Consider the following 15,730-nt stretch of genomic DNA (forward strand, 5'->3'; position numbering starts at 1 on the left):
TTTAATTTTGACTAAGAGGACATCATGTGCGCTGCAGATGGAGAGAAACATCACTGGCTGTGAAGCCCTTCCTCACATCATGAGGGCAGTGCGCCTGCCATCGCACCTTCTGTTCGGGCAATGGCATCAGCCTGGGGGCTGGGCCTTGTATCACATAGAAAAGAGTGGCCTTTGGGAAGCTAGGCTCGTCTCATAGTGCTGAGTCCGGCCACTGCACACCCCAAACGCCTTTTGTCTCCAGTTTTCATCCCTACCCCTAACCTATAATCCTTCTTATGAAGTCCTGAATCATAGCTCTGAACTCACTTTAGGTACAGTGGCTTGTTGCTCCTACCAAGCTTTTAAACTGAAACCACAGAATAACTTTAGCTTGAGCTCATTCTTGCGTTCTTATTATGGGACAGGAATGACCTGCCAGCAGATTGCTGGAGCTCCATGCACGAGAACTCAGATGTTGGGATGAATGTGCCCCAGGCCAGGAAGTGTCCATGAGGGCTGGGATCTTTCCTGCTGAGTAGCTTTGTGCCATGCTCACTGACACAAGCAGGCCCTGGGATTCTGGATGTGGCACTGCCAGCTTACATGTGGTCAAGTTAACTCTTTTTAGAAAGAGAGCTTATTTTCTTGAATAGAGGTTAGGCTTGTGACTGCTTCCCCATTCACAAGGCAGAAAGAAGGTAAGGACTGGGTCCTTCTCCAGAAAGCCCCTGCCGTTCTGAGAGTCCTGGGGATACAGAGCAGCTCTGGGTCACCTTGAGAGGACTTCCTGCTCGGGGCTGTCCTCTGTGTCCAGCAGGTGTAGAGCTGAATCACCAAGGACACAACTGGAAAGGGAGAAGCAAAAAGCGAAGGCTTTATGTTTCCTCTTAGGGGACACAGCTCAAATCTCACCTGCCGAACTGTCCACTTCACCACCAGAAAGCAACAAAGGTAAAGAGAAGTATTTCTGTACTTTATTATCTCAGCTGAGCTTGTTGTCAGAGAGGACCAGATGAGAGCACAAAGCTTCACATTTGGGCACCTATGTAATGAATGAAATGAGAGGACAGCTTATTCTTTAATTGAGAGTGGCTTTTGTTGACCTTTTGAGTACACTGATTTGGTGGTTAATACATTAACACTGATAGTGTGCATTTAAAAAATCTTGAGGCAGGCTGACTTGATTTCAAATCTCTGACCCAGTTAACAAAATGGAACTCTGTTGATATTTTCTAATTATTCGCAAGTGATCCTGATTCAAAATAGAGCTAGTCACACATGGCTGTGGCCTCTGTGTGATAAAACACTTCTTAGTTCCTTAGAAGACCCTAACTTCACAGGACTGGATTCATTGATATTTTGATATGTTGGGAAGAATGCCTTGATTTCCTGGATCTCAGTTCTTTCTTCTTAGGGCTTTAAAATTAGTCTCTGAAGTGGTCGGTGTATTCTTAATGGGTGTAAAGTCTCATGGTTTGTGTTTGTGTGATGGGGTGACATTGTGAAGTTCCTGTTATTTCTAGGAAATGACCACATGTGACATTTTGAATGTTTGAAGGATGGAGAGTGAGAGTAAAGGAACAGCTCTGGTTCCGGGAAGGGAAGGTAGGCACTAATAAAGGGAAGGCAGGGAAGAAGTGTCTTGTGAAATGGGTAGGAATCTATCTGCCCAGGCTGTGTGCCAGGCTGTCTTTGCCACCCTCGGAGGTGCATTTCCTCCAAAAGGACGGGCCCAGACCTTGTGTCCTCTGACAATACTTTAGTCTCAATATCCTCTTCTAAACCTGTTCCCTCCTCACATTTCCGGTAGAGTTCTTCCTTCTGGAAATTCCCCTTCTTTACCTAGAAGGGCTTCAGCCTACGGCATCTGTATTTTCCTGGTTTTCTCCAATGACAGCTTCCAGAGGACACATTTAATTTGTGTGGGAGGGATTTTTCTCATCCTCAAAGCAGACAGAAAGGTACACTAAAAGATGTTTTCTGCAATGCGTTCCCTTTTTGGGGCTCAATTTAAAGCCCTTCTACCTCTGGGGACAACTTTCCCTTACCATCTGGGGGAGCCCTCTGTGGGGTCTGTGTGTCTGTGATAGGATTCTATATGCTTTTGGACTTCTGTGATCAGTGGGTTCCTCTTTTCTGAAATTGTCTGGGTAATCTAATTAAATTAGAAATTGCAAGGTATTTAGAATGATGATTTTTTAAAAATACATATTGGCTTCTGGGTGATTGTGCAAGACACTGATAATTTCACAGGTACATTTTCCCTGCCTTCAAGGAATGTTAAATTTAGTGAGAAAGATTAACATATTCAGCAAACAAGAATCTAAGTTCATCCACTTTTGTGTATTTGCGACAATCACTCAGATGTAGAGGAAACTGTCGATTAAGGCTACTGCATAAAATCAGCTGATTGTAAGATTAACATGGGTGTTGTTGTGAAAGAGCTCTGCCCATTAGCAGCTAGAAAGGTGGAATTTTGGAAAATGAATGGAGAGAGTATCTTAAGTGCTAGGTAAATTAATGGTAGTTAAAACTCTGCTTTGCAGTAAACATGCCAAATGCCAAAGTTATGAATTAAGTCTAATTGTGTATTCTCAGTAATTTTTGAGAAAAACCCGAACATAAAGTTTTTCTTCTTGGTACTGTCAAAGAAATACTTACTGTTAAGTTAGGCAGATAATAGTGTAATTGTTAGCCATTAATTATCAGAATAGCCTGTTCATGCTTTGTAGCTGGGATAGAATTTCCTAATTTTCTGGTAAGATGTTATCTTTATAAAATAGAGATAATAATCATAAAATAAAATCATTTTATCTCAGATAAAAGCTGATTTGAAGAGTATATGGTAGCCAGTGGAAAGGGAGTAGTTTCAGAAGAGAACAACTGACAGACCTTCCTCATGTCACTGATGACGTGTGAATTCCTGAGCTCTCACTACCTCATCTTCAAAACTGGGGGAACATTTCCCATTCGGGGACTTAAATTCTGAATAATGTACACAGTGCTTGGCACATACATGAACCCTGTGATTCAGCCATTTCCTCTGCACAGAAATTCTCCTGCAGCTGTGTAAGGGGTGTGTATGAAGAAGCCCCTCACAACATTGCCTGTGATGGTGTGGGGCTGGTGGCCTTTTGGGTGTTTGTCCTGAGGAGTGCAAGACACTGATAATTTCATAGGTACCTTTAGGCAAAATTGGTGAAAGAACAAAAACACAGTGCTTAGAAGGACCAGATTATGTTTCCAGAGTAATGTGAGCGAATCTTAAAAATGTAGTCCTAAGTGAAAACAAATTATTTAACATAAGCTCATTTATACAAATAAAAAAATGCATAAAATAAGGAAATAGATATTTTATAAGAACACATGTAAATAACAGACTGGCTTATGCCAAGAACTGAGGGGAGTGGCTACCTCAGCCTTCAATGCTTGTGGTTAAGAAAGAAAAGCAAACAGATTAATAGTATAACGTGCCTGGTACACATGTGCGGTCTATCCGTGTATTCCACACTCTTTCTCTAATTCCCCAGTAACTGTAGGGCTACAAGAACTATGAAGTGTAGGCAGGCTGCTTTGTAATAACAATATGGCATAGATTTTTTAAGAAGAATAAATTTACATTTACTTACAAATTTGAAATTGCATTCTAGAACCTGACTCCATTAGTCAACTCTATTTGCTAGAATGAAGAGTGTCTTGCTTCATTTATTGGACCAAAACTGGTTTCGTTATTAAGGTAATTAAGCAAAAGGCTCTCAAGGCCATTATCATTAGATGTCCCAGAGAACTGTATTAAAACTGACTTGAAGAACAGAACCCCATTAAAGGCACATACTAGAGTTTTCATTAAATAAGCAACACTTATGTGTTACACCTTAAAAAAAAAACTGTTAAGAGCAAAGAAAAATATGCTTCAGGCTTGTTATAACTGCTAGGCTCTGTTATACTAGGTGGGATAGTCTAATTGGAACACATGCATCTACTCCTTCATGATTATTGTAGGACAACCAGTTGCAATTACGGGAATATGTCAACCTCATTTTTGCTGTAGTCCACAAGTGACATGTCTTCTCCTTTTGGTCTCTCTGCCGGAGAAGTGCTGAGCTGGGCCCTCTCCTCCCTGCCCCAGTTCTGAGGCTTTCGCCCAAGGCTCTCTTTGGCTATTAGCATGCAAAGGCACTACATTTTAGTGAGGGGCATGACGCAGATGCCTGTCAGTAACCAGCAGGGTCATACCCGAGAGAACACACTTCCAGTGAGTTTGGCTGAGATACACTGGCCGAAAATACAAGGTAAGTTAGTAACTAAAATAAATATATACGGAAGGAGATACAGACTGGTCATCTGTCATAATAGTCTAGAGAATACGGGCCTGGAGTCAGATTCTGAAAGAGCACAAAGCTGTAATTCAGAAGATGAGAAGTAGAATGAATAGTTCTAGATCCCTGGGGGCCTAAAGAAGGGAGAACATGCAGCTGTGCCAGGAGAGGGTGACTGTGAGGTGAGAGTACTCACCAGTGCTCAGGGGCTAGGGGTACAGAGAAGCCCCTCGGGTGAGCTGGGACTGGGATGCTTTTTAATTGCAGGCATCAGCAGACACACCAGCAGGATCCCAAGCAGAAGGAAATGTTATCATTATAGATGACAAGAAATCTTCAGGTAGAGCAGGGTGGGTTACGCCAGCCACTCAGTGTGTGTTGACAGACTCAGGTTCCTGTCTTTCCTCTCTGACATCTGGCTTGTCATGGGCTGGCTCCAGCACGGTCACAAAATAGCTGCTGTGATAGCAGTCGCACAAGGACACAACAGCTCTGAGAGGAAGAAGAGGGCTGACTTCCTCCTGTGAGTCTCTTTTTAACAGAGGGAAGCCTTTTCCAAAAGTCCTTCAGTAGCATCTTCTCCTGTCTTTTTGGCCAGACTTACAGCACCTGATTCTCACAGTTTTACTTTCTACCCCCCAACTTTATTGAGGTTTAATTGACAAGTAGGATTGTATATATTTAAAGTGTATAAATGTGATGATTTCTGTACATATACATTGTGAGATGATTATCAAGATCAAGATAATTAACACATCCATCACCTTACATAATTAACTCTGTATGTGTGTCTGTGCGTGCGCACACATGTGTGTGTGTATGGTGTGGCTGCTTACGATCTCCTCTCAGCAACTTTCACATCCAGAGCACCATATTAGTAACTGTAGTCACAATGCTGTCCATTAGATCTTCAGAACTTACTCTTACTATAACTGAAAGTTTGTATAATTCGTTGCTGACATAAAGATAGAATTAACTCAACTAGCTTAAGCTAATCAAGGCTTGCTCCTGGGTATGTGGAGAGCATGGAACACATGGTTTCATGGAATTTTAGCACAGACAAAGGGAATGGAAGTATGAAGTATATATGTACAAACTAGGGTAAGTAAATATAAATACATAAATACATGAACAGTACAAGAGGGGCAGAAGGGTATAGCAGACAGGGGCTCAAACCTTGGGTATATATATTTTACATATATACTAAGGTAATGGGATGGAGGGTAACTGGAGGGATGTGGGCTGATATTTCAAACAGAATGGTTAGTGAAAGTCTTAAGACATCCTATCTGAACAGAGAGAGGTGAGTGAATTGCTGGCGTATGCTATTAGGATATCTTTGAGAAGAGCATCCCGGCAGAGAGATAGAAAGTGCAAAGGCCCTGAGGTGGAATCTGCTCCATGCTTGGCATGTTGAAGGAATGCAGGGAGGTGACAGAGCTAGAACAGAGTGAGCTGGTGGGAGGCTGGTAAGAGATGAGGTCTGAGAGGCAGCAGGGACCAGATCACAAATTCTTTTGTGTCATGTAAAGGAGTTCAGCTTCTGCTCTGTGAGAAAGGGAAGCCATTGGAGTATTTGAGCTGGGGCCATCCATAGTCGTCCTTATGCAGATAGCATGTGGCCTGTCTGCCGGTATTGTCTCACTTCCATGAAGGGTACAGGAAATGAGGTCCCACCAAGGAGATACAAATGTGCAGAGAATGCTTCCCGAGTTTGTTTTATTGACTATCACCTTGTTTGTGCAAGAAGGACCAGAGTGGAAGGGGCTGGGACAGTAGGTAAGCAGTCCAGTGGGAAAGCATGTCATTCAGCTGAGCTTGTGTAGCTCAAGAAGTTTTCTGGACGAATTCCAGGATAAGGAGTGTCTTAAAACATGGAAGTTCAGAGCACAAAGGACTAATTCCTTCTGCTTTTTTGCTCCAGAACAATTACAGATCACTTTTAAAGGCGCATGCATGATAGTGATATAGCTTTGAACTATTGGCTGAAAAGAATAGTACATCTTCTAGTGTTTAGAATCTAAAACTACTGTGAATCCCCCTTCCGGCCCTTACTAATCCCACAAAAATTGTGGTGAGGGTGGAATTTTTCATGAAGCAGTGTCTTCCAACTTAAATTCATGAAACGTAATAACTGAACTCTCTCTATATAATCTGTACCTTCAATGATATTCTGAGATTTTTCCCCTTCTGTTCTTAGAAGGTGGTGCTAGGCATAAAATGGATTCCCTCAGCACAGCAAACGTTGAATTTTGCCTTGATATGTTTAAAGAGCTGACCAGTAACCACGTAGGAGATAACATCTTCTTCTCACCGCTGAGTCTGCTGTATGCTCTAAGTACGCTCCTCCTTGGTGCCAGGGGAAAACAGTGCAAAGCAGATGGAAAAGGTATGGAATGCAGCAAAGATTTCCCCACAGCCGTAGAGTCTTATATGCACCCCCTCTGGGTCACATCTGTATACCAAGAAAACTGCCATCTAGTAAAAGAAGAAACACATATGGGCAAATCGTATTTCTTAAGAGTGAATAATGACTTAAATAATGAGATACATTATAATGTGAATCACACAATACATGTGATCCATCATCCCTTCCTTACCATAGGTGGCTTCACATGTCCATTTCTGAAGTTTGCTTTTAGAGTTCATCCTTGCAGTGATTTAAACATGACAGAGAACATATGTGTGGTACTATTCTTGCCCTCTAGAACTTTCACTTAAAATGGAATTGAACAACACTTTAAAAGTTGTCAAGTTTTTAAAAATATTCATTAGTACCTTTGAAGTTCCTAACAGCACTGTGTGGCAGGCAGGATCCTTATCCCCATTTTACAGATGGAGAAATTTAAAGAGAAAGGGTGGCTTTAGTTTACAGAGTCTGACATGCAGTGATTTTTACATTACATATTTTTTTAATTGCTCTGGGAAGTCTAGAAGAATGTCATCTTAACAACTCCTAGGATACTCACGTATCTTATTATTGTTTGTTTTTATTTCTTTATTCCATATTTTGATGCACTTTAATGATTTCCTTACACTTAAAGTAGGTATTGTAATGGTGCATGACCCTGATGGGCACTATTGTAGTGAATGGCCTGAGAATAGTACGAGAGTGGCAGAGGGCATAGCAGACCTGGGCTCGAACCCTGGAGCTGACAGGCCATGGTCTGGGACACACTGATTAATCTCTCTTGAGCCCCATTTCCCTAGCATAACACGGGGATTACAGCATCTACTTATGAAGTTGTTGGGGAGGGTGAGTAAGTTGTGTAAAGGCTTAGCTCAGGACTTGGGATAGCATTGAATGTTAGCTCTCACTATTGGTCTTTATCTAAAATGGAAAGACAGATATGTGTAACTGTTTGCTATATAGACTGTATGTTGCTTTTGATGCCAGTCAATCCCTTTTTCTTTTTTTAGGTGCTTCACTTTAATCATATTGCAGGACCATTAAAACCAGACTTTGTGGACTCAGCTAAGGTATGATGATACCTCTGCTGAGCAGTCAAATGCTCCTTAACATGGGAGCACCAAGAAAATAGTCCAGGGGTCGAGTAGCAGAGCCCCCACTTTGGCCCCTAGGGAGCTACTGATGTCTCCCTTGGCCTACTCCTAAGATCTTCCTGGTCATTGCTATGGCCTGTAGAGTTTAGCATAATGATGATAATGATAAGAACAACAATAATAAAGTCCCCCAGATTTTATCATATGATTTATTGTCATCATCAAACATTTCTGGTCTTTTATGGGCTAGGCACCCTGTTGAGTCTTCCTCGTCTATGCAGTGTTAGATTTTTTCAGTCCAGTGAGGGGACCGATAAGCCCCTGAGGCCTAACATTACCTAAACCACATGCTTGGAGACTGTGGTCCCTGGTTCTTTCTAGCAGAAAGATTCCTTTTGACATCAAAATTATGTAGAACTCCCACATGAAAGTAGTTATGTGTTTGATTATGATGAATTTTGAAAATACATAAATGCATGTAGAGTCAGAGAATACTTGCTTTGCAGAACAGAACTTACTGTTGGGAGATTAAAACTCATAGTTTGGGAAATGTTGCTTTGGGGAATATAGGCATAAGCCCTGTGATGGCCGAGAATGTGGATGCATTGAAGCTGCCTAACAAAACTGCTTCTGTGAGGGACAGATGGGTGTGTAAGGCCACTCAGGGCAAGGCTGACGTGACTGACTAAGTGGTCACCCAGAAAATGGAGACACTGAGAGCAGTGTGGTAAGGAAATGATTCTATAGGTTCAAAGGCAGCAACAAAACTCGGTCGCCCTGAATAGCCCGCCAGGATCTCTTCATGTATGAACCCAAATGCTTTTGGAGTGAGCTGTCAGGCCGGCGAGTGCACGTGTGCTTTGTAACGGCTTATGGTTCTGTGCGTGGCAGGTGGCCAAGGCCGTGGAGTGCCGAGAGTACCGCGCTAGAGGAAATGCAGAGAAGGAAATGCTTCAACTGCTGATTCCTTGTTTGCAGTTCTCACTGCCCTTTTATTCAGAGGCGAACACCTTATTCTCTACTCATTGTTTTCATATAATTTATAACTCTCCAGTGGTGAGAAATCAAGCAACTAAATACTCCGTTCTGTTTCCTGGCATTCCAGTGCAGCCAAGCTGGAAGGATTCATTCAGAGCTTGGCGTCTTATTCTCTCAAATCAACCAGCCAGACTCTAACCATAGCCTCAGCATCGCCAGCAGACTCTATGCAACCAAGGTGATGGCTGTCCATCAGGTAAGCTCCCCTGGGATGGTGGTCGGCAGCTTTCTTGGCATCCTCTGACTTTCACACCATAATAAAGAGTAAGAAGAGTCACATGGCATTCATCTTTAACAGATTAAGTCAGAGCTGATTTAGAGTGAAATGGTTTTACCAAACTCTTATTCAGAGCTGTAAAATGTTACATAAAAGCTTTGCTTCCACAAAAATCACCCAAGTTGTCTGAGAACCTAGGTCAGGGATGAAGCACCGAACGAAGTAGGTACGAGTTACCCCTTAAGGATCAGGAGACAAACAGGTACATTTCTCATCTCTTCTTTAAAGGTCCTTGATGGGAGAGTATCAGGAGTTACTGGAAAGTACTGGGCTGGGAGCCAAGACACCCAAGTCCTGACCCACTTAGACAGATGACTTCGAGCAAGTCACTCTGTCTTTAAAACGAGAGGATTGGACTACGTTCTTTCTAGCTCCAGAAAGTTCTTCCAACCCTACGTATGCCGTTTCCCAACGGCACTGTAATTTATAGTTTTACCGAGTGTTTGCTATGTGCAACTCACTCCACTCAATACATTAAAGGCATTATCACATACTGTCCTTACATAGTCCTAAGATATAAGCACGTTGCTGTCTTGAATTCTACAACTGTGAGGCAGATTCTGAAAGCTGGCAAAGGTTGCAGAGATAATTAAGGGGCAAACCTGAATTTGACCCCTATCTAAATCCATCTTCCTGTTTTTATTTGCTACATCATCTGGCCACACCGAGGTAATAAATGAGAATTTCATTTGTTTCTCATCTTTGTGAATACTTGGTATTGTCAGTCTTTAATTTGCATTTCCCTTATGAATTATACAGTTGAATGTTTCTTCATATGCTTCATGTGCTCCTTTGTGAGGTGCCTGTTTAAACAGTTTGCCCATATGTAAGGTTGGTTTGCTTTTTTCTTACAAATTTTTAATTCTGAATACATATGTTGCAAGTAACTTCTACCATTTTGTATCTTGTCTTTTCCCTGTCTCAGTGGTGCCTTTGATGAATGGAAGTGCTAATTTCAAAGGAGTAAAATTTACCATGAAATAATGCTTACTTCATGAAATTAGTTAGCAAATGTTCCTCCTCTTTTTCTAATTTTCAAAAGAGTTCATCTAAGATTGGTGTTATTTTTTCCCTTTAAATGGTTGAAAGAATTCACAATGAGCCACCTGGTCTTTGTGTTTTCTATGTGGGAAAATTTTAATTAGAGATTTCATTTCTCTAATAAATATAGGCCTACTTATATTTTTTGTTTCTTTTAGTGTAAATTTTTGAATTGTTTTTCAAGGAATTTTTCTACTTTATCTGAATTTTCAAATGTATTAGCATAAAATTGCTCATAGTAGTCTTGTATTATCTTAATGTCTTTTGGATATATAGTGTTGTCTCCTTTTTCATTTCTGGAAATCAGAATTATGCATTTTTTCTTTTATTCTTAATTAGACTTGTTATGGATTTATTATTTTTTAGTCTTTTCAAAGAATCAACTTCTGGGCCTATTCTATTATAAATTTTTTCTAGCACATCAATTTTTATGATTATCTTTTTAATTTCCTTCTTTCTACTCTCTCTGATATTAAATTGCTGTTCTTTTTCTAATTTCTTGAGATGAACAATTGATGTTCAGCCCTTCTTTTTTCTCATATATACATTTAAGACAATGAATTTCCTTCCAGGTATAGCTTTAACTCCATCTCACAATTTTTCATTAGTTGTATTTCCTTTGTCATTCAGTTCAAAATATTTTCTCATTTCCACTAAGATTTCTCCCCTGACTCATGGGACATTTAAAAGTGTTGTTTGTATTTCCTTTGCAAGCATCTGGGAATTTTACAGTTGTTTTATTAGTTACTGATTCCTAGCTCAATCCTACTGTAACTGGAGAACATAAGAATTCAATTATTTGAAATTTATGAAGACTTTTTAAATAGTAAAACATGTTTTGATTTTGGTAAAATTTCTATGCTCACTTAAAATAATGTATTCTTTAGTTGTTGGGTGAGATGTTTGAATTTTATCAGTTACTGTGATGTCTGCTTTTGCATATCTTTGCTTATTTTTTGTCTGCTTGTTTATCATTTACTGAGAAAGTTGTATTAAAACCTTTCACTATGATTGTGGATTTTCTATTTCTCCTTTTAGTTACGTCCTATTTTGCTGTACATATTTTGAAGGTCTGTTATTAGTTACATTGATATTTAGAACTGCCATACCTTCTTGGTGGATTGGTGCTTTTGTTATGAAATATCCCTTCCACTTTGCCAGATCCTGAACTCCAATTACCGTTGGTGCTTGAGCAACACAGGTTTGAACTGTGAGGGCCACTTATATGTGGATTTTAAAAATAAGTATATTAGGAGGTTTTTTTTGAGATTTGTGACAATTTGAAACAACATATTCCAAATGCTATCCAAACATGTTATCTATTTTTTTCTCTTTTTATTATAAGGAAAAGTCACAAACCTCTTTGGAAAGGGCACACTTGACCCATCTTGTGTGATGGTCCTGGTGAATGCCGTGTATTTCAAAGGACAATGGCAAAATAAATTTCAGAAAAGAGAGACACTTAAAAGCCCTTTTCAGCTATGTGAGGTATTTCATTTTCAGATTAATGATAAATTTTGGAGAATGCAAATTTGGAGGACTGAAAAAAATTTGAAGAATGCATTTAATGGCAATTTAGAAAGTTTTAGTGAAAATACTGACCTTGGTTTCTGTGTCTTCCTTTAATTATGTTTTCTCTGAGTTTTATTTTTTACCTTTCCTTGAAGAGGGACAGTAACCTTTCTCACAGGACACCTACCTAGAGCCTTTGAACCTGAGATGCCCTGGCAGAGAAGAAAACCTGTTCTTTTTCCATTGCTCCCCTGTCTATGCATTCTTTCCTGTGGTTATTTTCTATATCATTTTTCCATATAAATCATTTTAGGTGGAAGGTCAGGCTTTGTTTTTGGGAAACATTATTGTTATTATATATGCCTATATATCATGCATTTGGTATACATATTGCTATATATATTATTCAGACCAGTCAGGCTCTAACATTAATTTTTTAAAATGAAAAAATCTATAACCTTGGAAAGGAAAGTAATAAGGGGTGTGCTTTGTAGTTTATATTTATCCATGCCTTTAGAGTGTTAATGCATATATTCATGTTGTGCAAGAATATCAGTATACATACCTGTGCATGCACATATGTAACTGTATCATCTAATTACATCCTTTTTTTAAAAAAAAAATAGGGTAAAAGCATAATGGTGGAAATGATGTATCAAACTGGAACATTTAAATTAGCCTTCCTAAAGAAGCCACAGATGCAAGTTCTTGAGCTGCCCTATGTTAACAACAAACTAAGTATGATTATTCTGCTTCCCATAGGCACAGCTAATCTACAACAGGTAAAGTTACAAGAATGCTAACATGCAACAAAAGCATGTGTGCAAGTGAATGCACACGCGCTTTCCACATGCACACGTTTCCCCACATTATGTGTATCTCACAATGTTGGTGTGGTCAGTCACTAAGCCAGTCACACACTGGGTTTAGCAGTATTGCCAGAGGGGCTGTGGGAGGAAGGGGAATGAACACCTGGTCCCTGGCTTTAGGACAGTGCATTTAGGAAGAACAATCTATTCTTATTTAAAAAAAGTGCACATGGAGGCAAAAATGCCATCTTGTACAAATACACACACATAGAGGACATTTGACACTTGGGAAACATTTTTCTATAGTGATGAAATTACACTGCAGGTTGGGGTTCCAGTCCACAGAAATCTGATTATCAGTCTTCTGCTCAGGAGCAGTATTTCTGATCCACATGTAACATGCTTTCATGGGATAACAGCCACTTTTACATTCAGGTTTTCTGGGGGAAATGAGTGCCACAGTCATTGAGTAAAGGTCGTGGAGGTGCCTAGAGTTTGGGTCTAACCCATTTCCCTGACTGCAGCCCAGGCTGTCTAGCGCAGAGCAGGCAAACCTCTGATATGCAGTGACTGCCCCTACTCCCCAGCCTTGCTGGGACCTCCCAGTGCTCTTCTGGAATGACAGAAGTTTTTTAGGAGACCAGCTGAGCTTCTGGGGTCTTGAAGCTTATCCCCAACCCACACACACGGATGGAATGGCCATAGTTGGGGTTTCTAAGTCAGGGAGTGCCTGCTTGAGGTGACACAAGTAGTAGAGGGAGGGAGGCTTCTTGAACACTTGGGTTGGGATGTATGCATTTGGATCTCTAGAGCAGCACAGCCACGCAGAGAACATGTGTGACTAATTCAGAGAGTGTGGCTAATTCTGAGGGCTTGGGTCTCTGGGCATCGGTGGTAGGCTGCAGTGAAAGACAGAGGCATATCGAATTTGTAAGCAGTTTAGAAGTGGTCTTTCTTAACTTGTGATTCATTCATTTATTCATTTATACAACAAACATTTTGTGCCTACTAAGTGCTGAGAAACCCAGGCAAATGGGTGCCACTGTAGAGTTATAATATCATATGACAAGTGCCATGGTGGGCTCTGCAGAAGGTCCTGCGGAAGTAGAGGGGGTAGAGAATGAGGGGATCAGGAAGGTTTCCCAGCAGAGTGATCTCAATTCATGCCTCACTGGAGGAGTAGGTGGAACAAGGGAACCCTGTTCCAACCCGAGCAAAGTGGAGTGTAGATGCCACGGAGGTAGGAGGCAGGGAGACGGGCGTGAGTCACGAAGTCATGGCAACTTGGATTAGGCCAAAAAAGGAGTAAAGGAAAAGATGCTTAGGGAGAAAAACTGTCTTTATGTCTGATTTTATATTGTCAGAGTGGGGAAAGGTGGCAAAAAAGTTTTCAACTCTTACAGTAGAATCATGGGGTTTGCATGCCAGTTTGGAGAGGTGGGGAGGGCTGCCTAGGGAGTTTCAGATGCCCAAGGGGTGAAGTTTGAAGGGCTCACAAAGGATCATGAAACTGGACGGAGAATGAGAAGTCAGGGCGGCGAGGCTGCTTCGGGAATCTGCGGAGTGGAGTGGCGAGGTGGAGGCGTTCAGGGTTCCCAGGGCTTAGCACCAGGGGTGCTGGCAGGCAGGGAGCAAGAGGGTGTGAGGGCAGTGAGGCCGAGTGGTCGGGGACCCGACAGCCATGGGGGCCAGATGAGAAACACTGAGAAGGAGCTCAAAGGAGGCGTGATGAAACGGTTCATGTGAGAACCAGGAAGAGATGGTTGAGTTCTTCCAGGAAATGGGGCCACGATGACTTCCGAGGCAACAGAGGCAGTCTGGGTGAAGCTTCCATGCTGGGAGAATTAAGGCAAAAGGCTAGGATGCACATTTGAGACAAGAAGTAGACATAGAAAAGGGAAGACGTGGCCAAGTGCAAGATCCCTTTTTTCTTTCAGCTGGGCTTTAAGCACATTTTAAAGGTAGAAAAGAAAGATAACATTGACTCATTCATACTGAGAACCATAAAATGAACAGCGTTTAATGCAAAGGTGTGTGTTGGCCTGTGGGGGCTCATCTGTGCTTGTCTCTTAGATAGAGAAGCAGCTCAACATGAAGATGTTTTACAAGTGGACCAGCCCTTCCACCATGACGGAAAGGGAAGTTGAAGTACATATTCCCCGATTCAAACTGGAAATCAAGTACAAGCTGAATTCTCTGCTAAAATCCCTTGGGATGACAGATATCTCCAACCAGGTCAAAGCTGATCTTTCTGGAGTATCATCAGCCAAGGGCCTGTATTTATCAAAGGTCATTCACAAGTCATACGTGGAGGTCAATGAGGAGGGCACCGAGGCAGCAGCCACCACCGGGAATAGCCTCGTTGTGAAAAGACTCCCCATCCGAGCTCAGTTCATGGCGAACCACCCCTTCCTGTTTTTCATAAAGCACATTCAGACCAACATGATTCTCTTCTGTGGCAAGCTTGCCTCTCCCTAAAACACGGTTGAGTAAGGCTCAGAGTCCCAGAGGTGGTGCAGGGACAAACCTGTGACTAACAGCAGTTCATCCTGTACACACCTCTTGTGCCTTGGTTTGATCATCTGCAAAATGGGTCTGGATCTCTCAGTCATCCTGTGTGTCGGTGAGCCTTAAGATTGTGGTGCTCTTGGGAGAAGGTGCATTACAAAGAAGCTTCTCTGGCTCCTGTCTTTGGTGCCTTATTGAAGTGCTGAGTGATATGATCAAGTCAATCAGAACAATTTTAAAGGCTTAGATTTTCTTGATCTGTATTTATCAGTGAGCTCTTGGGTAATTGGCCAGTCTACCTTCAGACACCAATTTAAGGGCTTCAGCTTTGGTTGGATTTTTAAGTACAATTTTCCTTGTATAAGTAGATATAAATTTTAGTTCAAAACTCTGTATTGACTATAATAAATACATGAATGCCTTAAGTTCTTTGAAGACTTTTCATATACTGCAGCAAGTAAATGAGTTATGAAGGGAGACTGAATAAGAAGTCTAATTCAATGCACGTTTTAGTGGAATTTTTCACCAAACTTTTGCAGGCCCTACATTTATTAATAGACTTTTCCCCTCTTCCTTCTTCTCTCCCTCCCTTCTTTTTTCTCTCTCTCTCTCTTATTTTCTTCTAATAATACAGTGACTGAAGGCTCAGGACAGTAAAAGACAGAAATCAATCAGAAGATAAAAAAATGCTTTTAAAGAAAGCTTCCTTATTTTCTACTCAAGAGAACATGAAGCAGTGGCCA

General features: G+C 41.2%; 1 protein-coding gene across 1 annotated transcript; it reads left to right on the forward strand.

Annotated features, from left to right (window-relative positions):
* The first annotated feature begins 364 nt into the window (after window positions 1-364).
* SERPINB11 (serpin family B member 11) lies at window positions 365-15,720 on the forward strand. Its single transcript, XM_057504252.1, is given in 8 exon segments — window positions 365-930; window positions 3,630-3,715; window positions 6,499-6,665; window positions 6,667-6,687; window positions 7,719-7,778; window positions 8,908-9,036; window positions 12,297-12,452; window positions 14,553-15,720. Coding segments are annotated over 6 exon segments (918 nt in total). The 5' UTR covers window positions 365-930; window positions 3,630-3,715; window positions 6,499-6,518; the 3' UTR covers window positions 14,958-15,720.
* The last annotated feature ends 10 nt before the right edge of the window (window positions 15,721-15,730 follow it).

Source organism: Manis pentadactyla, chromosome 6 (genome assembly GCF_030020395.1).
Source record: "Manis pentadactyla isolate mManPen7 chromosome 6, mManPen7.hap1, whole genome shotgun sequence".
Lineage (NCBI taxonomy): Eukaryota > Metazoa > Chordata > Mammalia > Pholidota > Manidae > Manis > Manis pentadactyla.